Here is a 26,474-nt window from a genome sequence, read left to right on the forward strand (position 1 = left end):
ACAAATCAAAACAGTGGATTTTCCATTTACATTTTCTTCGTAGAATCACTTTTATTTTCCTTGTAGATCGCTTACATTTTCCTCATAGAATCACTCATATTTTCTATTTTTAGAAAAAAACATTCGCTTGATTTTTTGACATTCTTTATGTAAAATAAAATATTGCATAAAGATAGTCATGCTATCGATAATTTATCTACTTGTTTTGGAAAATACGTGTTTTGCACAATATTGCTTACTCAATAACTTTCCGTATAATATTAATAGTTATTTATCGGAATGTAAAATTTTGCACATCTTTTAGTTATATGATATTTTTCTTATTATTACATATCTTGAATAAAAAGTGATAATATGCGTGCTGATATTAACGAGATGATATATTTTTTAACATTTTTACTAATATTTTTTTAAAAAGATTTAAGAAAATAAAATTATGTTATGCGGTTTAGATGTATAAGCTGCATTTAATATGTTATTCCTTGTTATATTATAACATATTCTGTGCTGATTTGTAGTTGATATCTTTATTGAACTGAAAAAAAAAAATAAATTGTAAATCTTCCTTTGTAAAGAAATATTCAATAAAATATTTTACAATGACATCTCTATACATATATTTTTTACAGTAGAAATTTAATAAATAAATTATGCCACATTCGTTTGAAACAATTTATATATATTCGAAGATATTTTTAAAAGGCATATTAAGGCGACATGATACAATGTTTTGCGACAAAGATGCACATCGTATAATGCATATTTACAAATAATGTTAATTCTTATGATGTCAAGATTTTCTTCGAATATTTTTAAATATATAAAATATGCTTGAGGTTTGGCAAAATGGCCAGATAATTATTTATGAGAGCTAGATGAATTGACGATTAGAAAAACGTATAAAAGAGAACGAAAGATCTTGCTATCGGCAGTATCGGGAATTCTAACTTTTTAATAGTAAAGAGTTTAACTTCTTACCTATGAAGATGTAATTTAAATGCTAGAAATACAGTTCGGTTTAGGCATGAATTGTAGTAAATTAGAGATAAAAACAAAGCACTATCCTGCACGTGCTGTAACAAACTTATTCATTAGATGCTTAATTTTATTAAAGCATTTCTTTCAAATTGAATTACTGATGTCTCGTAATCACAATTTTTCACATCTTAAAATATGAATACGATAAAGCGATAAATATTATTAATATTAAATTCCTTATCCTATAAATATTAAAATAAAAATTAGTAAAACCTGTGTTTCGCTTAAAAGTACGATTAGAAAGAAATAAATAATTCTATCGTATAATGTATCCTCGAACTTTTCTCAAATTTTCAAATCTTCCGCTTCTTTTAATTATATCATTTCCTCTCTGCATTACTTGCGTATATACATCTTTATAATATACATATTCGAAGATAGGAACGATCTTCGTTAATCAATTCTTTAACAATAAACACGGTTATAATAAATTCCTGAGTTTTTCGAATTTTTCGAACCATTCTTCGCGTCACTTTCGCAATAAGTGCGCGAACTATTGTCTTATCCGAAACTATCCGAAATTACTGATAATGAATTCACTTCGCGATAAGTGATAAAATATTCAAAATCTTTGACTCAACAAAAGTTCTTGGCCAAAGAACAGGCCAAATATTGTTTCGTTCGTAACGTTTATATCCTTATAAACGTTCGACAATTTATTGCCGAGATACTTCGCGAGATATCGCAGCATCCTCATCCGCGTCATCTTGATCTTCGTTATCAGTTCTCTCCCCTTCCTCGGGAGGCCTTGTCCACCTGAACAAAAATTTGCTTTCGTGATATCCTGAAAATTCGATAACGCATTTTTTTTTTTAATATAACTGATGATTTGATTTAACAGCAACCTGATCATCGTCTCTGGTGATCTATAAAGGAATATTAATTTGGCAAACAAATCTTCCTCGAGGCTCAACTCTCCACTTTCACGGACCAAATAAATATCCAAGCATAGTCGAAGTATCCTATCGACGTAGGGCAGATCATCGAACATAATTCTTGGCGCCATATCAGTCACCGCCCTTCTGGTCATTTGGCTTATGACTATTACGGCTGTAGTGTACAAACCTAAGATTCTACAGAAACGTACAAGAATCAAATAAGTTGTGAATTAATTAACTAATCACAATAGACAATTCGAGATAAACGTACCCTAATCCGCTGATAAAACTCAATCCTTCGGGGAACGTTTTATCATTGAATAAATACATCATGATGTATTTGCAATCATTTAGAGGCACTCTGTTTAATAAATTTTCGTATAAAGTATCGTTGCAGACCTCATTAACAAGCCACCATTTTTTATGCGAGCAACAATCCGGTTCCGAAGATAAAAAAAGACTAATGTTTCTATACAGATGAATATCTTTTATTATCTTATCGTCTATTTCCATCCATTTCGCTGAAAATTAATTTCGTATGCAATATGAAACAACCGTTTTACGATTTATCTTCGTTTCATTCTTCGTTATATGGATCGTCATCAAACTTACGCATCATCAATTGTGGAACGATGGTGGTGGTTCGACCGGTTACTTTCAGAAATTTTGGGAAAGCATATGGCAATATGATAGTGCTAGTATGGGGGATCGTTAAGTTGGAAAGTATATTGGCTAACGTTTCTCTCACGGGATTAAATTCCTTGTTTTCATACGGTTTCAATTTTATGTCTCGAACTGTCGTGGTTATCCCAGTCGAATCTTTCGCGTCCGTTTTCCGAGACACCGTCCACTCCACGTGAATAATCACGGTTGTTTCATTATCTCTTAATTCCTCTATCAGTCTGAATCAGAATAATATTACGTGACAAAAATCAATCATATCTCGTTAGAAGAAAAATATAAGGAACAAAGTGTTTAACAACTTGTTTTAAATTCATCCTTAACTCGAAGAGAATAAAAATAATTTTTATCATCTTACATTTCCAAGTCTGGGGGAGATATAGTCCATAATTTTCTAGAGAATCCGCTCAATCTCACAGCAGCAACATCAGAATGTATATAGTTCTCGAGAAAAGTAATCGCAGCTTTGTCTTTCGCGTACAAATTGACAAATCTCGTGTAATCGAATTTGCTGTATTCTATGATGGATTGACCTTGCGCCGACATGGAGTAAATGGGCTCGTGAGAGCCGATTCTTATTTTCATGGAAACCTCGTATGGTAGATTGGAAATGCCAACGGTGCCACCGAGGGCAAACAAGAGCAAAGGGAACCATATTAATCCGATCATGAAAAAGAGAGCAGCACCACCCATTAAGTATTTGCTTATCTGACTCTTCTTCTCGCCTCGTGGTTGAGGGAAATCTGTTTCTACCCCTCGCATACACTGTAATTCGAATTTTTGAATTTTTTTTTTTTTTTTTTTTTTTTTTTAGTAATTTATACGTAATTTATATATTTTTATTGCACGACATTACTTTGATTTGATAAATGTTGGCGAAGATATCTTCCATTTTGAACCAATCCATTATTGTCATGGAAGTATCCGTCCAGATCCAATCCATTACTGCTCTCAATTCGAACAAGAATGGGACCAACATGAATCTGTGAAGAAATTATGAATAGATTATTCGTTCGAAACGAATTCTAGGAAACTGCTTTTGAACGAAGGAAAATATTCTGACCCTTTGAATAAAACGTAGTTGATAATACTGTAATTCTTGCACAGGAAATTACCAAGTATTCTGGTTGGATAACCTTGCCTTAATTGATAGGCTGCCAATAAGAGATAGAAACACTTGACCATGTACCAAATTTGAGGCGGTAGCCTCTCGTTGAATCGTCTACGATTATTTTTAATTAAATATTCGAAATGGAATTTTTATACGATAAAAAGAGCCACACGATACCTTTCAGTTACACTTGGCAAAATGAAGAACATCCAAATGTGAATGCCAAGTATTAGGAAGTAATGGAAAATTAATTTGCCCAAGATCGATTTCTTTAAAAACAAAGCTCTATCGATAATTATCAATGAGAATTGTAATAGCAGCATCAATAGAAACGGCATCGGGACTCTATTTTCTTGTAAATAAGCTGCGACGCCACCATCACCTTGTTGCGTCTAAAAAAAAAAAAGTTAATAAATATCGCGATTAAAGAGGAATAATTGTAATCAAAATTTGAGAAAAAGTATTTGGAAAAATTATTCACTGCAAATGCGGAAAATCCAAAAATGAACAGCAAAAAATTAAAAAAGTCGCAGAGGAACATGTACGCGTATACGTTCGTCTTTTCTTTTCCATATGGGCTAATAATTTTATGGAAAAAATGTTTTATTGGTTCCGTATATTTGACGATCCTGAAAATAAATCATATTATTTAAATAAATATTAAACGTAAAACTTTTATTAAGTGAAAAACTATCTATTTACATCATTTTCATAACTTTGTTAAACTCTTCCTCCATAGGACTGGTTTCCTCCCCTTGAACCGCGACGAGTTGCTCGTACTCATCACTGGTTGGCACACTTTCACCGACAATCACAGCTGGTTGAAGGTTTAGAATTCTTCCTTTAGGCGTCGTCGCGCGAATATTATCTCTTTAAAATGAAAAAAGTTATTAAATAAAAATTAATAAAAAAAATTTCATAAAATACATTTAAAAAATTAATGTACTTCGCCTCAGGTCGTAATGTTACAGGCTCTCCTTGGCCTCTTTCGGATGGTGGTGGTTTAGACGGAACTAAAGTTAAAGCCGAAGGAATAATTTTTCTTGGTTTCAAAGACAAAGATGTCCATTGTCCCAATGACTTGAGCATAAATCTAAAAATTATATTTTTGTTCGACTTTCCCTATAAACGAAAAAACGATTTTAGAAATATTTGTATTAAATTTATACACCTTACCTGTGGAAGAACACTACGAGGAGCAATAATAAGTCCCACAGAGCGTAATTAAATTTGCGTTCAACTCCCATAATCCTAGGGGTGAAGAGAGGGTTATTCGGTGCAGGATCCCGATTCCAGGGCAATACTTCCAATTGAAAAATACACTTTACTATAACAATTGCCTAAAAAAAAAAATTGATTATAATTAATCGATCGATTTCTCTTTTGAAAAATTACTAGGAAAAATAATATTTCACCTCGGTGTACGCGATCAACGTTATCCAAAACGTTTTCGAGGGTCGAGGGATGGTTAACGAACCCCAGAAAAATACCATGAGAGGTAGAGGGATGGAGAGAACAGATGCATTTTTAATTTGATGAAGGAATACCATGAAGTAACAAAATAGAGACGAATGCGACAAAATTGCAAACCAAATAGACGCCAATAATTGTATAATTGGTGGTTGATCGGCTTCTGATAATTCGCCACCGTCATCATCGTGTTGAACAGGTGAAATCTCGGAGAAAAGTGTGCTATGGAAATAAAAATTTACATCAATCATATTGAGAATATGATATATCTTAATGATAATCATATTATATAATTCGCAAAAGAGAAATTCTTTTACGAAATACCAAAGCACATATAAAGCACATAGAAACCTATAATATAATATACCGAGCAAAAAATGATATACGATTTTTTGAAAATATAAAAATTTGTACAATTAAAATATTTATTATCTTTACGATAATAAAATAACTAACCGTTCAACTATTGAAAATTCGAAGAGAGGGCAGAAGAAATTATAATAATAAACGTGCTGCTTGCAAAGAATGTTGCAGAGAATGCGTTCAACATTGAATATTGAGTGAGAATGAAGATTTGAAATCAATCATGAATTTTACTAAAATACTCTCGATACCTGGAGGAGGATATGTCCAATCCTCGCTCCAAACTCGATGCCAGAATTCGAACGTAAGAGACCGTCAGTGTGCTGCTTTTCCTATTGATAAATAACACTTTCTCTCTGTCTACGTTTACTTCAAATTACATTCATAAGTTAAGATAAATGCGAAGGAAAAACTTTTTGAAGAAAATCATTTAAAAACGAGTTAATTGATTAATGATTTAAATGGAAGAAGCTCTAAACAGAATTTATACAGTAGCAACGAAACTGTTAATTTAAGCGATTAAAATATATCGTTTATTTTAAACAAGTTTTATTTGACATTTAAAAACGAAGCATTTTCTGATTTTCAACTCTTACCTCTGCTCTTGCGGCCGTGGTTGGCTAGGACCTTCACCAGCATCGTGAATTTCCTCGGTATTTCCATTAGTCGATCTGTCAGGTCGAGCACATTTACTACTCTAGCTTCTACAATATCTACTTTATATAGCGGGAGAAGATATGATCTACCTTTTCTTTTTTTCGAAGGGGGGGCTTCGAACCGATTCTATCGAGAAGAAGCGAATATTTGGGGCAAGCGCAATACTACTAAAGCTCTAAAATGTCAAATGTGAGATGCATATCGGAAGAGTTTACAAGGAATTGAACGATCTAACATCGAATCGAATCCTTAAAATCATCTCTGAATTCTTGTTAAACGCAAATTCTTTCTCTACGATATGATATCTGTACAATAAGGCGTCTTCAAACAAATATTTAAAGAAGCTGGGATGGCAAAGGAATGTTTTTTTTTTTTTTTTTTTTTAAATTAAAATCTATTTTATCTATCAAATCTTACTCTTTCTTCAGAAAATTCATTGGCTGCCACATTTGATTGATACCAAGTCGCATCCCCATGTGTAGATCTGGCTTTGCCTGTAAAAAAAAAAAAAATAAAAAAATAAAAAAAACGAAGAGAGGATAATTCATGGAATTATTGATTATCGATTAATTTATTCATAATTGGTACAACTCATGTACCTTCAATAATTTTTTCTCTTTCGTTAAAACTTTACGAATGTATCTATAGTCCCGTGAAAATCGATTCAGGTATCTTGTCATCGATATGAAGGTGCTATTAATCATTACTATGAGAAACTTGAAATACGTCGCGATCGATATTTTTTCTTCCTTCGGTATTTCCTCTTCATCCTTTTTATCTTCTTCAATGTCCGGTGTCTTCTCACGTTCCTCCATGGATACGTCTTTATCTTCGGTTTCTACGTCTGCTGATGTGGTATCAGCAGCCTAATTTCAATGGAAAATTATCATTTATATTATTAATCTATCTCGAAACCGTCGTATATTTTGCTACGCCGAATTTGAATATCATAATTCATCGAGTGATCCTTAATCGTTCAATAATGATCAGATCCGTGTATATATTATAAATTCCTCCGCCAAATGATTATGATTAAGATTTGGACGATGATTAAGATTTGGATGATGATTCAAATTCAGCGTATGCGATCGATCGATATCAAAGATTATTGTTAAGATATTAAAAGCGTGAGATTACGGTGCTACAGTCGCTGTAAAACGTAATGAAAACAAATTAAGCTAAGTAATCGAGCGGCAGATTATGTACACCAACGATGAGGAGCCTCCTGCGACTACAACATTAAAAAGAAATGACATAAAAAACATAAAAAAAAAAAAAAAAGGAAAATCGACGTAAAATGGTACGCCACCGCTTCCGTCATTATTTTTTATTTTTTTTTTTTTCTTTTTTTTTCTTTACAAAGCTGTAAGATGCGAAAAGAAAAAAAGAAGAATAATTACACGGTCGAAGCACTGTAATAACTAGCAAAAAATATAAATATTTGTACAATATAATTAATATCGCTATTACTCGCTGGTTTGCTGTGTGGTTGTATTATCTCGTGTATTATTATTATGTTAAAACATGTTAGAAAATGTGAGTTTTGCGTAGCTGACTAATTTAATTTGAATAAATAATTTCTCAATAAATATGCTCGTATTCAATGTAAATGAGATGATAAAACGAAAAAGAAAAATATATATATATATATATATATATATATATATATATATATATATATATGTATAAAAAAAAGAAAATAAATATAAATAAATCAAGAAATATAAAAAATTAGAGAAAAAAATGTAATGAGTAAAAAAATGTAATGTATAGTACAACGAAAGCTGATAAAAATTTATTCACAGATAATAAATTATTATAGAAGACACTGATGATCGACGATATTAGGAAACATAATGATACAACGATAATTACAGAGAGGACGAAGAAGAAGAAGAAGAAGAAGAAGAAGAAGAAAAAGTAGTAGAAAGAAAATGAAAGAATTATTAATCAGAGAGATTAAACGATGTTGAGATGGAGGAAGCTATATATATATATATGTATAAGAATGGAAAAGAGAGAAACGAAAAAGAGAAAAGAAGAAGAAGAAGAAAAAAAAACAAAAAATACAAAAAAAAAATGAATACAAGGAAAAGATGGTGGAAAGGTAAGAAAAAGAGAGCCTGTAGCAGTGACATGCAGCCTTTTAAGGGGGGTCTCACATCGGTGGCCACTGCGGTCTCGGAACGTGCACTGAGATACGACATAGACGATTTCTTCCTTGTTAAAGGCTCACTCCGACGACGTAGTTTCAGCGCGTCCTTTTCAGTCCCTCCGAACATGGCGACGTGCGTCGCGATCTCAATGTCTGTCTTAATCAGCGTGTTCATCAACTGCAAGGGGACCAGACTTTTGAGTCATTTTTCACTCCATGCAATACCGTATTGCCTTCTTTCGTATATTGTTGTCTGCTGTCTGATGATCTCCTCGATGGGCCAAGGATAGTGAAAATTGTGAAAATCGTGAAAATAGTGAAAATTCGGGGGGAATTGGGGTGGGGGAGGGGAAAGAGAGAGCCGACTCTTTTATACGGAGGGGGAGAGGGCGAGGGTTTAGTGGGTGGATCGATAGAATAAAATGCAAGAATTTAATGCACACACAAAGGAGAACAAAGTCAACCTTTGGCCATGATCCGATGATCCATCTGATAGATTCGTCGAGGAACGAGCGTGATATATTGAATATTATAAATAGTTAACTGAGTTAACCGAATGACAAATAAGTTAACAAAGTTAACTGAAGTAATTAACCAAATCGATAATTGATGGGATGGAAGAAATTAAAAAAAAAAAAAATATTGTTTCTCGGTTTTTTGATAGTATATATAAAATAATATATGTCGGGGAATTTTCGTTTCGCAGAATTTCTCAGTGGATCAAGCATTCTTCGATTAGTCAAACTTTCAGATTTTCTCAAAAATTCATAGCAGACAAACCAGAGTTTTTTATCGTGTAAACCCTCTCTAAAGAATAAGTAACGTTCAAATTCAGTTCAGTAGCGATTTCGATTTCTATAAAAATCGACGTACCTCGGAAATGGTCATTCTTCTTCCGCGTTGCTCCAACTCGCGACGTTTCTCCGCTTCCCTCTTCTCGGACTCGGTGTCCGGGATCATGTCAGTGACGTCGTCGTCGTCCAATTCGTCGAACATATAATAGTCACCCGATCTAATAGCTGATCAAAAGAAAAAAAAAAAAAAAATCGTTTTTAATAACTTTGGAAAACCATATCCTCATACCTTACACTATATATATATATATATGTATATATTTTTATATATTTATGCCAAAGCCATGCTACGATATCTCGTTTAACAACTTAACTTAACGAGTTGTGCTTAAAGAAGAATCGTAAAATTACTCCACAAGAAATTACTATTTAATTAATTAAAAAACATGTTACGTCTATCGTATCTAAGATAAATCGTTAGTACAATCCACGAAGATACACGCGTTATATATAAAGATGCACCCGCCACCATCATCGGTAATGCTATACATTATTAGAACTTCGTGTTTCATATTATAATATGTACAGTGTGAAGTTCTGTAAAAGCACAAGGATAGTTAGTCAAGGGGGTTGGGTGTTGGACACGTTGGGTATTGGACAAAGCCCAGATAAGCTGCGGAAAAGAAAATAATAATTTTCATTTACCCTCTTTGTTGGTCTTTGGCGCGCGAACTCTGTACAACGGCCGTGTCCTTGGATAGAGAGTATCTAACCGGAAAAGAAAAAACACAAAGAGGTATATGTAAAAAACTGAAAAACTGATGTGGAACACTCGTCTGCACAGTTGGATATAGAGATCTATCTTACAATAATATACAATATCTATATTACACGTAATCGTATCCGGCATCTCGATTCCTTGGCCATCACGATAGGCGGGATACAGGACGATCTGTCGAGAGAGATAAACGGAATTTTTTTTTTTTTTTTTGGATCTCAATTAATAATAATAAATTTTCCTTCAAAAAACAATTGTGAGAAAATGAAAATGGAATGGGAAGAATGCGAATGTTCGAATGCGAAAGCAAAGGCACAAATTTACGTATACATAACCGAGTTACACGAACGTGATGATAGTGGTTCTATTGTATGTACATCTAACTTGAAGAGATTCAAAAACGGATCTAACACGACACAGATCTAACAGAGATCGATCGAAACTCGATGGACAACAGAAAGATACAAATTCTCGAAACAGAACGAAAAAGAAGAGATAGAGGGGAAAATTTCTAACTTCGTGAAAGATCGATCGAACACATTCTACACATCGAGAAATCAATCATACGAGAAATATCAAAAACCAAAAAATTACCGAGGAAACATTTTCTCGTTTCTCAAACGAGACGTAACATAACGTTAATTATTAATTTTATACAAAAACCAAAAAAAAAAAAGAAAAAAACCTAAGATATCCCCTAAGGATCTTGAAAAAAAAAAAAAAAAGAAACCATCGAGAAAGAAAGAAAAGATGGGTGCTTCAGATAGATGATCTATATAAGTGCTTTCGCGGAAGCGTATGTACAGGACATCGTAGCGGATCGACGACGATGATCTTGTTCCCGATCTTGTGTCGTTACATGTGTGATGAGATTGCGGGGAACGAGATGCGGTGGAGACGATCGACTGCCTCGGTGTCTGCAACCCGTTCATCCATGGTGGGCCGACGAAGCTCGACTGACGCCGGTGACGTCTGATCGACGACGAGGTGAGGGATCGATCGTGCGCCCTTCTATCGTACGGCGGTGGCGAGAACACGGGGAATGTCTCGTCCGGCGACGGTCCACGTGGATTCAACTCGCTACTCGGCGGGGAACCGAAAGAAATACGGGTCGGCTCGAGATAACCCTCGAGGCTGACCGTCATCACGGCGGAATTGGGCGTGGGCGCCTGCAATAGAGAGGCGGCCCGTGGTGTCAACGGGGGTGGCTCGTCCTCCGGCTCGTCGTCGTCGTCGACAGGCGTCTGATAACCTTGAGGAGGGGTGCGACCGGAAGAGACGCACGAGCTTACGCTGGAAGACCTCGCCAGAGGCGCCTCTCCTTCTTTTTTTTTTTCGCGTGCACCAAATACAGAGAACAGTTATAGAGGAGATGTACCATGAGTCGAGATTCAAGCTTGTTTCTTGTTTATTATTGCGTGTACGGGGTACACGTTGGGTCGAGAGAGGGAGAAATAAAATTTCAAGTAAGGATGTTCGAGGAAGGATGGGAGGATTGTTGGACAAATAATAATCGTTTCATCCCGTCAATCTGATCGTCCTATAATATACTTTGAAGAAAGATAATTAAGGAACCGTTGAAATGATTCTTACCAACTGCGTGTATCTCTGGCTCCCTGTAACTGGGGCCTTGAATTTTCCTCTGATTCGCCTTGATCTGATCCATCTTGAATTTCAACTTTTGCAACACGTTCTTCTCGATGTTTTCTTGGATCTCGATGCGTTTCTGATGCAACTCTTCCAATAATTCCGCGCCTCTCGACGCCAGGATGCTCATAGCTTTCGTTTCGTTGACTATGTGGAAAAAATAGTAACTCTTGAACAATCGTTTTTGGAATAATAGGAAGGTGAAACACAAGCCGTCCCAGATCATTCCTATGTCCTCCTCGGGCACGTCGCAGTCCAATTTTTCCGGGATCAGATCGGTGATCGGACTTTTGAATTTTCTTACACAAATTATACCGAACAATTGAATGAATGGACACGCTACCATTTGCATCTAAAAGTTTCGATATTTTATTCGTTCCAATTGATATATTTAATAAAATCGTAACGTGATAAACGAGATATTACCTGCTCTATCATCACGCAACCGACACCTTGTAACAGAGACTTGGCGAATATGACTACCACGTTGTAGCCGATCAACAAATTCCACCATGTTAAAATCGTTTGCACTGGCCTCAAGTAAAAGTCGCTTCCTTGCCAGAGGAACACGAATGCACCGATCAAGTAACCCAACGAGAACAGATTAGTCCTCTCTGTTCCAGCCAGGAACACGATCGATAAAGCGATCCACATCAAACTTATAAATACGCCACGTTTCACTATGTCTAAATAATTGTGAGCATGGGACACGTAATCCTTCACAGGATTTACGAAACTTGGTTTCTCTATGTTTTCGTACACGGAATAATTGTGACCGGCTGGAAATTCTTGGCCAGTTGCCTCGCTTCGCTTTTCGATTTTGAAAACGTGACTTTGCCTGACGATCATCATTAATAGCAGAAAATCACCTGTATTTAAAAAAGATAAAAAAGATAAAGATACCCTTATCAACAGGAGATCGCGTTTGAATATTTTCTTTTTTTTTTTTTTTTTTCCATTATAGCAGCCTTACACATTAATTTTCTAGCATTAGGTGGAAAATCAGGATCTGGCAGATACATCCACTCCTGCAATACCCTCAAAATTCTGGACTTTTCCCATGGATAGTCTAAAAAATTATATAAGAAAAAAATCTCCGTAATCTCTAAATTGTTGAAATTGTTTTAAATTTCTAATTACTTTGAGGATATTCAATTACCTAGGCAAAGCCACGGAGGAGGTGCCACGACGAAAGCATATTGAATAGGTAGGAGAATTATAATGAAAAACTTGAAGAAGGGCCAAATTTTGGATAAGATTCTTCTCCTCAGACAGAACAATATTAAAAGCCAAATACCATAGAGGACCGAATAGAAATCGAGTCTGGTAGCGATAAGCGCCACGATTCCTATCAAACAGAATTCCACGCCAAACTTGTAGAATGCGTAATTGAAAAAGAATTTCAAGCATTGTAATATTCCTTCGTCAGCATGCTGTCTGGTGATTAAGGGGAACATGACATAAGGCCTGTCCAAAGGTTCTCCTCGTGCTTTTCTGTAGAAACATTGTCGAATTCTAATTATCTTTCTGAAAGTGGTCACCACTATGATTCCTATGTAGCCTTTCAATAACTCTGCCAGATTTCCTGGCTCGGCTTTCTTTATTCCAAACCATTCCGCTATGTTATACATAGTGTTATTGCTGCTATATTGATGATTCTCTGGAATTATCTGTAAACGATAAAAGATAAATATTTTTCTTCTTGAAAAAGTGTATCGATCATGCGCATCATATTTACCGTGCAATTAATATCCCAATTGCTGTGATTGATATATTGAATTTGATACAGCATTTTTCCAACCATTAAGATACCGATTATCGCTGCTACTATATTCACGGTGCATATTTGGATGTTTCTTCGAAAATTGATCATTATAACTGATATCAGGACGAATATTAAATTAATAGCACAGACCTGGAATAACGAACGAATTTTATCGAATAAAATTTAGATAAATTTATACCGATAATATATCTTTGATCCGATTCAAACTCACATCGTTGACGCAGAGAAGCATCACAGAAATAAAAATGATCTTTTGCATATGAATTTCGAAGAAGAGCCAAATGTAGTTATAAACATTTTTTACATGCATTATTATATCGCTAAATAACGCTACTAGTTCTATTTTAGACATGCCTGAAAATTTTCGTCAAGTCAGTATTTTTTTATCGTATTAATTTTTATTAAAAAAAATATATATATATGGTTCATCGTACGTTTTAACTGTTTCAACGTGTATTTAGGTTTTTCGTCATTGAGAAAAATTTGTTCTGGAGAGGATGGTGGCATAGTTAAAATCGAACGGCCAAGGCTCGGTCGTTCGATTTGAGAATCCTCGATTCTACAATTTTTTTTTTTTTTTTTTAATATTAATTTATTTAACACGGTTAATTTATTTAACAGAAATTCCATATGCTAACCCGAATTTTTCAAGATCGGTCACTTCTAAGAAATCTTTGTGGAAATAATGGATCTGAAGAACCGTAATAATTACAAAGAATGTTGGTGTGAGTAATCTAACGAAAAGATCCTTAATCTCGTATTTTTCTAAACCGATATCTTTTTGCAAGTTCTCGTCGATATGCAAATAATTCCAATATTCTGGAAAATTGTGAAATTGATAAGTATATACAAGAATCAGCATGATTACAGAATAACCGATAACTGTAAGCCAGAATGGATACATCATCTTTCTCCAAACTGTCCAAGATATCTATAAGAAAGAAAGAAAGAAAGAAAGAAAGAAAGAAAGAAAAAAATTAGTTTTATTTTTAACAGATTACTTTTTCTTTTTCCACGTACCTGGAAGGTAATAACTAGAACAAGGAAGAGAGACATGTAAATGATTCTGAACACCGTCATACGTTCACCAGTGATTCCACAAATGAAGAGCATAATAGTCACCACTGCGATCCAAAACTTGGTCAATAATTTTTTCAAAAGTATACCGACATCTAACATGAATTTGCTTTTAATTTCCGGGGCTTCGTGGTTCATCGCTGTGGTAGCTGTCGAAACAGATACGTGCAATGGTGCCACCATGTCTCTCAATGCCGAGGAACGTCTCTCCCTCGATCTTTCGACCGTGTATTGTCTCATGGTTATCCAGAACATCGATAGGAATAGACACTGAAAATTAATTGTTAACGTTTTGAAAATAAGATAATGTATTTTATATAAATTAGATTATAATTTACAAATTATTTCTTTTTTTTTTTTTTTTTTTTTTTTTTTCTTTTACTTTGACCACTAGATGCCAGCAACTTAGCTGATCAGTTTTGATGAAACCGATTTCTGACACTTGTATCCCGTTTATTTGCGTTGGTAATTCTTCTTCGGTCAAATCCATGCTATAAACGTATTGCACGATGACAAGGAGCATTGAATAAAAAACGATGAAGGGAGAGCACTTCATCATCAAAGCGCGTTTATTAGGGACCATCCAAAGGATCAATGCCCATAATAAGAGTGCAAAAGTTGTCCAACTGTGATACATTATACTCCACGTCTAATAATAATAGGCGAGAAAATAAAATAAATTAAAATAATTTCAAGTTTCAAAGAAAATTTAATAAATATCTGGCTTGTTAATTTCTACCATCATTATGATATTCGTTGCAAGATAAGACGAATTAATTATCAACTGGAAGATCGAGTATACGGCCATGATGATATGCTCGATAATTCCGGATTGTTCATCTGGGCAAGCTAGAAAAATATTTAATCGATTAATATATTTTATTTTATTTTTTTTATTCAATGGAAACTAATTTAACAAACCATCGCTGAGACTTTGCATCTGAATGTTGTCATCCTGATGGCCATCCTGGACGATGACGCTTCCGGTTGAATCTTGCAGTAGCCCCGTTCTCCCGGACCCAAATCGCATCAACTATCGATAAAATTAACTAAACTATTCTCCGAATATAAAAATAAACATTCTGAATATCTCTACACAGCGTCTCTTTTATCGTCTCTTTTCGCTTAATAATCTTAATTTTTATTCTGATTTATTCTAAACAATTTAAATTTGAATTAAATATATATTGTTCGTGAAACAAAATCTCGTTCTTCAAGCGTGTGCATGCATGCTGTGTATAAATGAAGTGGATTTACCTTCACCAATAGCTACCATAAAAAAGATTTCCAAAATATGTATCGATTATTTAAATAAAAAAAAAAAAAGAAGAAAATATAAACAAAGGAGAAAGAATATGTTTGAATAAGATAAAAGCAAAATTGATCGAATAAGAGAAATAAAGTAAAATTAAATAAATAAAATTTCTGTATATAAGTGAAACGTGCAAACTTAATCATTATACGTACGGGTGTGCGCTCGTCGACAGGTGAGAACGATGAATTAACGATCGGCTTCTAAAACAATGGCAAACTAAACATAGCGGCATCCAAATGGAAAAGGAATTTGCTCAGCATTAAAGAACAACCGCAAATCTGGAAGGCGATAGTAAATAAAAACTCGGGAGTTGTCTGAATGGAGGCGGTGAAAAACAAAATGATCTTAACATAAATTTATTATACCTTCTTCTTCCATAATTTTTATCGCCTTCGCCAATCAAAAAATAAAATAAAATAAAATAAAATAAAATAAATAAATAATATAAATTATTAATTTCACGGTATGGTTACTGTATATACATTCCATAATGATATATATTACATACATTTTCTTTTTGCCATGATAAGTTATATAATGATGGCACAAAAATGTACAAACGATCATACCGATGTTCAACATTCCATAATAAAATTTACATTTTTTTTTCTCTCTCTTTTACCATGATAAATGAACAATGGCACGTATGTATGATCGTATCGATGTTCAACAATGTAAAATAAAATCGGTGATAAATTGTATGTACAATCGAAGATCTAAAAATGTGATTAGAGAGAAAGAAGAAGAAGAAGAAGAAAAGGGAGAAAAAAAGAGAAAATTCGGCTCATGCAGGACGACGAGATCCTTACGCGAGCCTTTCGTCGCGCCGATTGCCATCTTTGAGATGGTGTCCTTCTCCTGATGGAAACGTGCCTGGACAACGGAGTGTTCAGATTCTCCAGTTTCCCGCTCAAACGTTTCACTTTCTTTGCCTGGAACGCCTCGTTAGTAAAAGCAACGTTCTTCAAAGAAAGACAGGTGTGTTACCAGATACACTTGTTGTTCGAACGGTTAGTAAAAATAGATCGTTACAAGCTTAGGTCGTGTTATTCAGCCGATATATCGGTGTGTTAATCGTTTTTTCCTTAACCGTAAGAAGGTTAATTAAGTCACATTAACAGGCACATTGCACGCGACTTGCATCGTTAAAATGATTCATGCTTGGATGAATTTCAATTAAATTGTAAATTTTATTGTATTATCGATAACTTCTGAATATTCGCGGTTCTAAATATTTCAACTGATATCTCAAACTTGACAGTATTATTTAAAATTTTAATTCGACAAGAAACTCGTCGACTTTTGTCCGACCAATTAATAATTCTCGTGTTTATTAATCTTTCGTCACGTTCTACTACTATCGTTTAATCGTTTAATTTTGACTCGTCGATTAATTAATTCGCGTTTATCTCGACTTTAAAATATTCCCAATATTAGCAAAGAAAATAAAAATAAAAATAAAAATACACTAACGATAAACTCACCGGCTTTTTGCTCAGGAACTGTGATTGCAACGCCAAAACGAAATAAAGCCAGAACAGTCTCAGGGAGTATCCGTAAATCAGCCAATCCGTATGATCGGTGTATTTCACGCATCTTGGATTGGAGCAGTTGATTTGATAGACAGGAATCAGGGCAAAGTATCGTTGCCAAGTGCTGTTCATGGGTATTAATTCTTGAGGTATTTGATTCTGGTAGCTGAGCAGGACCACTATATGAAGTACCACGACTGCCATCAAGATCCTGCACAACCTGGCAAACCCTTTTCGAAGCTCTTTGTTGCACGCCCACCAGGTCGAAGCTCCCAAGAAGATGAGGAAATAGAAAGCGCCTTCGATCGAAGGTCTCAGAGATGCTGTGATGCATAACGATGCCAGAACCACGTAAGTTCCTATACGTCCTAAGAAGTTGATGATCTGACCATGGAAAATAATGGGTTAACTCGAATTCTCTAAGCAAATTATTAATTATTGTTTCGTGCGTGTTTTGAAAAACTTATGAAAAAGCTTGGGCGAAAATATTATATGCATATTGTATTTTGTATTAAAAAAAAAAAAAAAAAAAAAAAAAAAATTGAACGATACCTTAATATTTCCATCTACAATTTTCTTAGAGGCCTCGATGTTTTGATGCAACGAGGCGTCGCCTTCTTCGGTGATCGTTTTTTGCGATAGGAAACGACATATGAAATATATTATTATACTAGTGGGCAAGACGATTAATTCTGGCGTCAACCAGAAAAATATCTCCCACTCGGTCGCGCTATCTAGCCTTACGAAACCTAAGTGTCTGAAGATCACTTCCATAGGTTCGCCTAGAAATTATTCATTACAGAAAAGACAATTTTTTTTTTTTTTTTTTTTTTTATTCCAAAGTGTATTTAAAAATTGGCAAACGTTCTCTTTCCTTGAAACTTTTCTTACGTACAATTCTGGAGGAAGTGTCCGTAAGTAGGCAGGGCCAATAAAACTATGTGGAAAGTGATTTGGCTGGTTGTCGTGAGAAAAGACAGGCCGATGCAAGTTTTTAAATAGTGGCCCGTGTGGCCGGCCATTGTTTTTGCGTCCGGTATTGGCACGTGGGGCGAATATAGCATCAGAGCCAAATAAACTAGTGACAATCCTACAGGCCTCCATACTACACCTGTTCAATCGAAGAATTATAAAATTTTTTTTTAATATCATTCCATTTTTTTTTAATGTCAATCCATGTTTTATCAATTATTATCTAAACCAGAATGCGAAACTAGTATTCTTTCATATTTTCACGACATTTTCTAAACGATATTCGCCACGTAGAAGAGATGCTGCTCGTTTCATTTTGGTACGAGAAGAAATAGGGTGGAAGAAAGGTCAATTTCAACCGAGGGACTTCAACAGAGATGAAACTATACAACGAGTGACATTTTATTCCCTGATGATTATCTCCGAATGAAAATTCAACAATTCACATTTTCTAATAGTTCTAATCGTCCACGTGTCATTACACTTCACAAGAATTTCTATACATGTGTTATGGAATGGAATACACGTTGTTTATAATTAAATCTATAATTAATCGAAAAAGCATCAGGATTCGGAACGTTGATTCGCTTAGGAATCGTTAGCTAGCGTGAAACGTAATTAATTTCTTCGTTACGAGCGTCTTCGCACAGGGTGCTCGCGTTTTCTGGCAAACGCGCTCTGTTTCTTCAAAGGAAAAATCTCGTCGGGATCGTGCTCGAAACTCATTCCATTTCGTTCCAGTCCTCTATGAGCGCTTTCTATTCGCGGCATGCATTCTGCTTACTATTTTCTCTTCTCTGTGCTCACAAACGAAAAGTTTGACCGGCTGCCAAGCAAACTCGGTGTTATTCTCTCCGTGTTCCAGCACTGTTACGAGTTACTTCGTTATTCTCGAACGTTTTGCGCCTCTGTTTCCCTCACATTTCATCCACGTATCTCGTTTCGTAGATCGAGAAGATCGAAATTAAAGATTAAGACGAGTTAATTGCGAATTATTAAAAAAAGAAAAAAATATTTTTATACAAATATTATTCATTCTCTGTGAGCACGTGACTGTGATTCTCGTGTGTTTTTAACGGGACATCGTTAATTATAAAGAACTACGAGTCAACTAATTACTCGTGCCAGTTTATGCGCATCGTAATTTCACAGATAACATCCGATACATCCAACGTCGTAATTTTATTTTTATTTTTTAGTTTATAGACTATCGAGGTCGAAAAATCGAAACGGCCTCTCGAAATTATCATGAACGATAAAAAGATTGCGCGAATTAGAACTTCCTTTCCTCTAAATAAAGGTCTTTGACTCGCGATTGCTCGCAATCGGTTACCTTTTGCTTCGAGAATTATCCTCATATAATTTAAACGAATAAGCAACGATGACTCGAACGAACGTTAACGAACGATAACGTTCTCGATCGAGTTATCGAATAAAATTCTCTAACCTAATTATAAATCGGGACTAAACGGGGCCTCGACCTTATTACTATGAAATTTAAGAGGCTATGGAATTTTAAGAGGCTTCCTCGGATTTGTAAATATATCACGTCTCTTCTAACTAATATTCGAAAACGCTTGTTCTTTTTTTTTTTTTTTTTTCTTTTTACTTTATCGTCTACTTTATTTACGGGAACGACGATATTTATATTTTTGAAACGTTGAATATGATGGATACGTACGTAATCTAATTTATTGTTTTCTCGAAATTGCAATCAATAATAAAATATTAATTGATGAGGTAGGTTATTTAGAAGATTATTTTATTATCGGGTTAAAACGAGGCAACCAATGGCGACCAATGTTATTTATGACATACTGTTAGGCGGATCTGGAATGATCTAACATGTGGCGCGTTGATAACATCCTGATAATTAATAATGGCATTAAACTGGCTAATGGAACGGTCAATATATGAAAACTTTTGATTCAATATATCCGACGTTAAATTTATATTATCATTTTTATAGCGTATTAAATTGTAATATGTTATAATTATTATATATTATAATATGTTAATTTTGTCACGATGATTATCTTCTTTCGTGATGAGTGTAGGTGTTATAACGACGATTGAAGACATTGAAACGAGACTAAATGAGAAGCGAAAGGAAAAAGAGTAAATTTCTCAGATTCTCTATTGCTTATTCGTCTATTTCTAGATTTTGCCTTCGAATATACTATATGCCTTGTTTGCAGTTTCACACGATTCATTCTTCACTTTCAAGAATCGACATAGTTTAGACCTAAGGTCAGTACAAATCATAGCTATTTTAACACCATGACATCATCGATGTGTTTTCTTTTATACATTTTATATAAAAATTTTGAATCTTCAAAATTTAGATGTATTGTATTAGATGTATTGTTTGTATTTTCGAAACCTGCTAATTTTCTACGTTTTTTTTACTCTTAATTTTTAAGATGAAAGAGAATAAATAATTTTATAATTAAGTTTTTTAATATTCCCTAATCTAATAATTCATCGAAATTACGTAATCCTATCGAAATTACGTAATGACGTAAGATTTCCTCAAAGCTTATCAATAGAAATGGAACGCACAATATATACATTCCTTATCTGTTAACATTTTAATATTCCAAATCTAAATGTTTAAATCGTCGAATCATTTTCTTTGGTGCGCAATATCGACGAAATTATTCGTAATCGTTTCGATTAAAATTTTCGAAAGATGAGTTTAACATAGACACTCACATCCGGTGAAGACGAACGGTAACAGAACCCTGATGAGGGCCACGTTCAGCCAATACTTGGACATGCCTCGATCTGCTCGTATGCCCTTTCACCCTGAAACACATAGACAGAGAAAGGTTGCGAGTAAAACAATCCACCGTGTACGTTGTCAACATCTCGAGATTTCACGGCGGCAATGTCAGCTCGACTGGAATCGATACGACACTGCCGCAGTCGGATACCTTTAACCTCGTTTTGCCATGAGACCGCGGCACCAACGTTCTTACACCCGGCCTTCGTTTTTACAACCGACCCGACCCCCGTCGAAATTTACGCTCCACAGAATTTAACCACCCCCTCGTTACATCGTTCTAGTCCTCGAAAATTTTTCACCAAATAAACGTACGCGGAGGGCGATCATCCTCTGACATTTCTTCATACGAATTGCCAAATTAACAGAATGTCTCGTTGACAGAACGAGGTTTGATCAATTTGATCCGATCGAATCATAAATACGAAATAGTGTAATGTATAAGAGTGCATCCTTTATAAAGGCTTTATTTAATTAAATTCCCTTCACGGATCGTCGAAAATACATTCGATTAGATCAAATATAAATTGTTACTTTAACCTATACGATATTTATTTGCAAAATGACATTAACAAGATGTAATTGAAAAGTAATTTGCTATCATGCCAAGCATTTAATAGCATCCTAATGTGTAGTCGATGTCTCTGGAGTGTGACGTGTACACCATCTGCGCCCATTTCCTGCTTCCGTCTAAGATTTCACGATGGTGTCAGCGGTGTTCGGTTTCACCATTTCGAAAATCAATCTATTTCCGTTCCTTTTTGGACAATCATCAATATCACATTTTTATCGAATCTTGCCATCTTTCTTTTCGTTAAAAAGAATTTAAATGCCTCTGCGCACTGTTCCATATAAATAAAATGGAAAAAAAAAAAAAGGAAGAAAGAACGCAAGATTCTTTTTAGAAATCGTTTCAATTTTCGTATCGTACTCGTTGAGCAAATATTTCGGTAAGAAATATTTGCATGTTTATTCACGATCGATGAAAATGGAAATAGAAAAAGCTTGAGGTTATCAAATGGTTCCGAGAAACGAAAATGCTTCGAGGCCTGCATGTTTTTCGATAAAAACTGGCACGCCCAATTTAATTACTAAGAAATTATATGGGGTTGAACTGGGAGGGAGGGGAACAAGGTGCGTCCAATTTGTTTTTAGTTTTACTAAAAGCTACTTAGTACTACTCGATACTAATGCAGAATTATACCAAAAGTAGGAGGAACGTTGTGAAATATAAGAAAAAGAAGATTCAACTTGTCTCGAGTTTTATATTTTCAATAATGCTGACATTGAACATCTCGACTAGACTGTTCATTTTCATTTATCTCAAACTATAGAGATCGCCTCTTCGTGAAGTCCTTCAATAAATGTATACAATGCAAGATTTTTTTTTTTTGTGCATAAGATTTTATCATTTGACCTAGATGAAGAATTTAATATATTATAAAGCGATCCTTAAAACGTTCTTTCGTCGAAAGATGAAAAGATGGAAGTATTATTGACATCGAGTAATTATATATCAAAATTTATTGTCATCCATGTTATATCATTGACATACCATATCATTTTATACGTATATCGAATCGTATTACGAATCGCTTGTATAAGTGAAAAATAATATCTTATTATTATTCGAGGATTGAAACGAAAAGAAAAGAAAAGCAAATCCTCGAACAAAAAGTGAAATTTAAATAATGAAATAAAATTGCGACATGTTAGGAATTTCCAATCTGCGTCAAGAAAAATTTGAATTCTTTCGCGGTGAATTACCTTTGCCTCGTGCATTCTTGCTTTCGAGAGTACGATATACTATACGATTATACTGTATAACTTGTGCAAATATTTTTTTTTTTTGTTTCATCAAAGATCATCCTCATCTGTCACGTGACTTAAAAAAGAAAAGGAGGAACAACGTCCTCGTTTTTATAAATATCCAAGTTTCGATAGGATACGCGATCGATGATCACACCTACGTGTTTAAAACGACAGATTGTGTAAATACTACAGAACTGGCAACGATAATTGGCATGCTCCAAACCTGGTGAAATTTTACTAATCCTCTGCAACAGATTTGTAATCGCGATTAAATAAACGTAAAAGTGAAAAAGAATAAGTATTATTTAAAAAAAAAACAGAGAGAAATCACGAGGGAAAAAAATTCGTAAAAGTACGTTTCAAATTTTTTGAAATCTCGAAACCTAAAGGAAATTTTGAAAGAGATCAACGCTACTTTGCATTAAGTGCATTTATGTTACTTAAGCGACTCAGCACTGCTGAGAAGCTGCATTTTAATCAACTTAAAATGAACGTCTTATTCATACTCTAAACCGGTTTGAGAAACATTACGCGAATTAAATTACAGCTGCACTTGCGGATTACTTTCATTTCGTCAATTTGGTCAATGTACTCGTATTATAATATATATATATATATATACAAGAAAGAAAGAAGTGTATTTTGCGCTAATATTAATCAAACATTCGATCGAAGATGCGTTTCATATTTTCATCGCTTTCACTATTTTTATAAAGAATATCTATTACTTCGATCACGTTTTATCTTTTATTGATTTCCATTGAGCAAACAGATAACGCGGTTCGTGATTCAACGCGGTTCGTGATTGAATATGATATGATTTACTTTATTTAAACTCCGGTGAAAAGAATATTTTTATAATTTTAATCTTAGACTTAAACGAAATTGTATATACATATACGACAAATTCGTAAAATTAATATCGTTCGATTAATACTCGCCAGTTGTCCATGGAATCAATGTCGATGACGAAGGTATTGCAGAATCCCGAGCTTAATTTTAGCCTGAAAAGTTCAAGAGAATGAGAAACTAACTCAGCTTCCATAGAAAACGTCCAACATGTTTTGTTATACAGAATAGGCTGGCTCGTTCCTCAATGAAAACACGTGACAGTTATCGTCTTTCTTTTATGAAGACATTCATTAACTTTTCAAATGTGTGATAAAGAGACAAAGACGAGAAAACTATTCTTACTTTCTCATTCTCGTTTCTATTTAATTAATGGAAAACACGTATTAACGATCGTTAAATTTCTACTCGGAGAATACAAAAAAAAAAAAGAAAGAAGAAGAAAAAAAGGAAAATGTAATCATGAAACACGAGGTATAGGAGGTCTTTTAGAAATAATTACCTTTGAAAAAGCTCACGCTTTGATTCCCGCTGTTATATTCCATTAAATTTCTCGGATACATATACCAATTTTAAGAAGAAACGTGCGCATTGCGTGCCCATCTTGCGTACGTGCGTGCTGCACGCAATAAGGAATTGATTAAGGGAGTGTGCACATCCCTCGTTACGCTTTCAGGATGAGTATAATTCGTGTTGAGTTTCCTGATGTTTCGATAAGCAACCATGCTTTTTCATTCTTCTTCTATTTAAACGTTTTATCTAAATCCGTGTTATTGCAATTAATCCTATTCCGTTTTTCATTTATATAGAAATTTATATTCCTATCTTGTTGTTCTTTTCCTATCTTCCTACGAACAATTATTAACAATTATTAATTATTATATACGAATATTAAAATTTTCTTAATAACGATAATCTAAACTTTTGTTTCAATATATTTTATTGGGAATGAGATATAATATAATTGTAACACAAAAATTTGAATAATGTAAGAAACTATATCGCGTTATTTAAATATCGATTATATTTTCTAATATTTTAAATACTTTTCTAATATTAATTTAAAACAGGTCAATTATCTACGGCGAAATACGCGTTGTAAACACCTTCATGCGGCGAGACGATAATGTATTGTATTATCGTTGCTTCGTCGACATATATACACGAAGGAAGACACGACATAACGAATATGATTCATTCTTATCGCATATACAAGAGACGGCCCCTAAATTTCGAGAATCCACATATTTGTTTTTGTACCGGCGATCTTCCAATCGTGAGTCGCAATAAACAACGTTACGGTCGAATTTCGTTTCGAAAATTTGCTTCGATTTACGACGTTTCTTTACCTTTGCCAAATCGTAAATGAACAAAATGTCAACCGTTTTACGAGCGACTTGCGTTTCCTGCGAACGAGCCAAGTTCCGCATTGTAAAAATTACGCGAATAAATCAACGGCATTCGATCATCGATTCTATTTTCGAAGATTATTATTAAATTATTAATAAATGATAAACAACGACTGAGTCATCACACGTGTGTCGACCAATTCTTTCACAGTTCACCTCTACTTTTTCGTACTTCTATTCTTTATCTTTTTATATAAATAATCGCTAGTAACAAGTTCCATCTGTCCTCCATTCTTCCATCTAGAATAAAAATTTCTTATTGTATTATACTCCAAACCTATTGTCTATGCCAACGATATGCTATATACCATGCATCATACATGAAAAATTCACTCCAATTCATTCTATCAATCACACGCCCACACATCCATGTATTTTTTTCCCTTAACCAACCATCCAACTTGGGTTGAACGTACCATCATCGCTTATTCCCAGAATAACGTATACGTATATACGAATCCACACACGCGTATAATTCAACTACCAACCACATCGAAGCATAATCAGCTGACTGGAATCGGCGCACAAAAGGGTCGAAAGAGAGAGAGACAGATGGAAGAAGAACACGCTCACCTTGAATGAAACCACTCCACCGGTGTCTCAAAGCATCCCTCACGACAATTCTTCTCCCAATTGTGTTCACGTCGATCGAACTTCCAGGAGAGCAACATACGCCTCCCGGCTCCAACACGCGTCAAATCTCACGCTGTCACACACTCACTCGATCTCCCCCTCGCTTAATGTTATATTTAACGTTCGATTTAAATACACTCCACGATACGTGATCCTCGAGTGGAACGATTCGCGAACGCCCACGAGGCACGTTTTCCTTTTTTTCCTTTTTTTTTTCTTTGACGAGGAATCGTGACTCATCCGCACGTATCACATTGATACGCCTCGAACGACGAACGACGATCAACGCCGGCTCAACACACACTGAACCGTTCTACGCCCGTTCTCTGGCGTAGAATGTCCGCGCCTGCGTACATCTTTTGCGTCATTTCCTGTATACAGTAGCGGACTATTCGGAGAGTCGTTACGTGAGGGAAGAATTATCTTTTCATCGATATTTGGGGATTGTTTTCTTCTTTTTTTTTTTTTCTTTAATAAAATGATATATTTTTTTTAATTATTTAATTACGATTTATTTGTTGTATGAAGATGACTGTTGTTTTGTGTGATGTTAATTAAATCGAATGATAATTAGATCGATATAAGTATTAATTTTTAGTTTTTAGTTTTATCTTATCGTTGAGGCTTGGTTTTGGATTAATTTATTTTTTGGATCAGGCTCAAAGATTTTTGATTTTTGTACTCCTCGATTCAGAATTTGATCGTCGTTGTGAATATCAAATTTGAATTTTT

The 26,474-nt window shown here is 34.5% G+C and overlaps 1 protein-coding gene across 6 annotated transcripts; it reads right to left on the reverse strand.

The window, feature by feature from the left end:
* Window positions 1-18: 18 nt before the first annotated feature.
* On the reverse strand, window positions 19-26,050 carry LOC122716082 (piezo-type mechanosensitive ion channel component). Of its 6 annotated transcripts, none has more exons than XR_006346940.1 (38): window positions 25,683-26,050; window positions 20,970-21,062; window positions 18,178-18,393; window positions 17,835-18,064; window positions 17,235-17,666; window positions 16,560-16,712; window positions 15,357-15,468; window positions 15,175-15,284; window positions 14,818-15,084; window positions 14,379-14,705; window positions 13,997-14,289; window positions 13,793-13,917; window positions 13,570-13,712; window positions 13,311-13,487; window positions 12,732-13,242; window positions 12,546-12,641; window positions 11,999-12,441; window positions 11,519-11,924; window positions 9,853-9,915; window positions 9,227-9,372; window positions 8,361-8,531; window positions 6,798-7,064; window positions 6,616-6,692; window positions 6,138-6,212; window positions 5,124-5,400; window positions 4,885-5,048; window positions 4,655-4,801; window positions 4,411-4,578; window positions 4,190-4,337; window positions 3,886-4,100; window positions 3,661-3,819; window positions 3,454-3,580; window positions 2,956-3,362; window positions 2,529-2,818; window positions 2,188-2,437; window positions 1,884-2,111; window positions 979-1,794; window positions 19-535 (listed from the first exon to the last, which is right to left on the reverse strand). XR_006346940.1 is itself a non-coding variant. In XM_043938811.1 (38 exons), the coding sequence occupies exons 3-38, from the start codon at window positions 21,031-21,033 to the stop codon at window positions 1,695-1,697; spliced, it is 7,584 nt and encodes a 2,527-aa protein (XP_043794746.1). In that variant the 5' UTR covers window positions 21,034-21,062; window positions 24,203-24,548; window positions 25,683-26,050; the 3' UTR covers window positions 578-1,694. The 6 variants fall into 6 exon arrangements, 5 of the variants coding, with proteins under 5 accessions (XP_043794746.1, XP_043794748.1, XP_043794749.1 ...); XM_043938811.1 differs by lacking the exon at window positions 19-535 and adding an exon at window positions 24,203-24,548 and having other exon boundaries at window positions 578-1,794; XM_043938813.1 differs by lacking the exons at window positions 19-535; window positions 16,560-16,712 and adding an exon at window positions 15,903-15,950 and having other exon boundaries at window positions 578-1,794.
* Window positions 26,051-26,474: the final 424 nt, after the last annotated feature.

Source organism: Apis laboriosa, unplaced genomic scaffold (genome assembly GCF_014066325.1).
Source record: "Apis laboriosa isolate Shangri-la unplaced genomic scaffold, ASM1406632v1 scaffold42_cov153, whole genome shotgun sequence".
Lineage (NCBI taxonomy): Eukaryota > Metazoa > Arthropoda > Insecta > Hymenoptera > Apidae > Apis > Apis laboriosa.

Excerpts from the sequence above, each read along its gene's own strand:
- LOC122716082 (XM_043938811.1), bottom strand. The coding sequence starts at position 21,033 with ATGTCCAAGTATTGGCTGAACGTGGCCCTCATCAGGGTTCTGTTACCG. Across the intron at positions 8,532-9,226 it reads GAAGAATGACCATTTCCGAG|TTGATGAACACGCTGATTAA; the intron begins GTACGTCGATTT and ends GTCCCCTTGCAG. Across the intron at positions 5,401-6,137 it reads CCACGGCCGCAAGAGCAGAG|CACACTTTTCTCCGAGATTT; the intron begins GTAAGAGTTGAA and ends TTATTTCCATAG.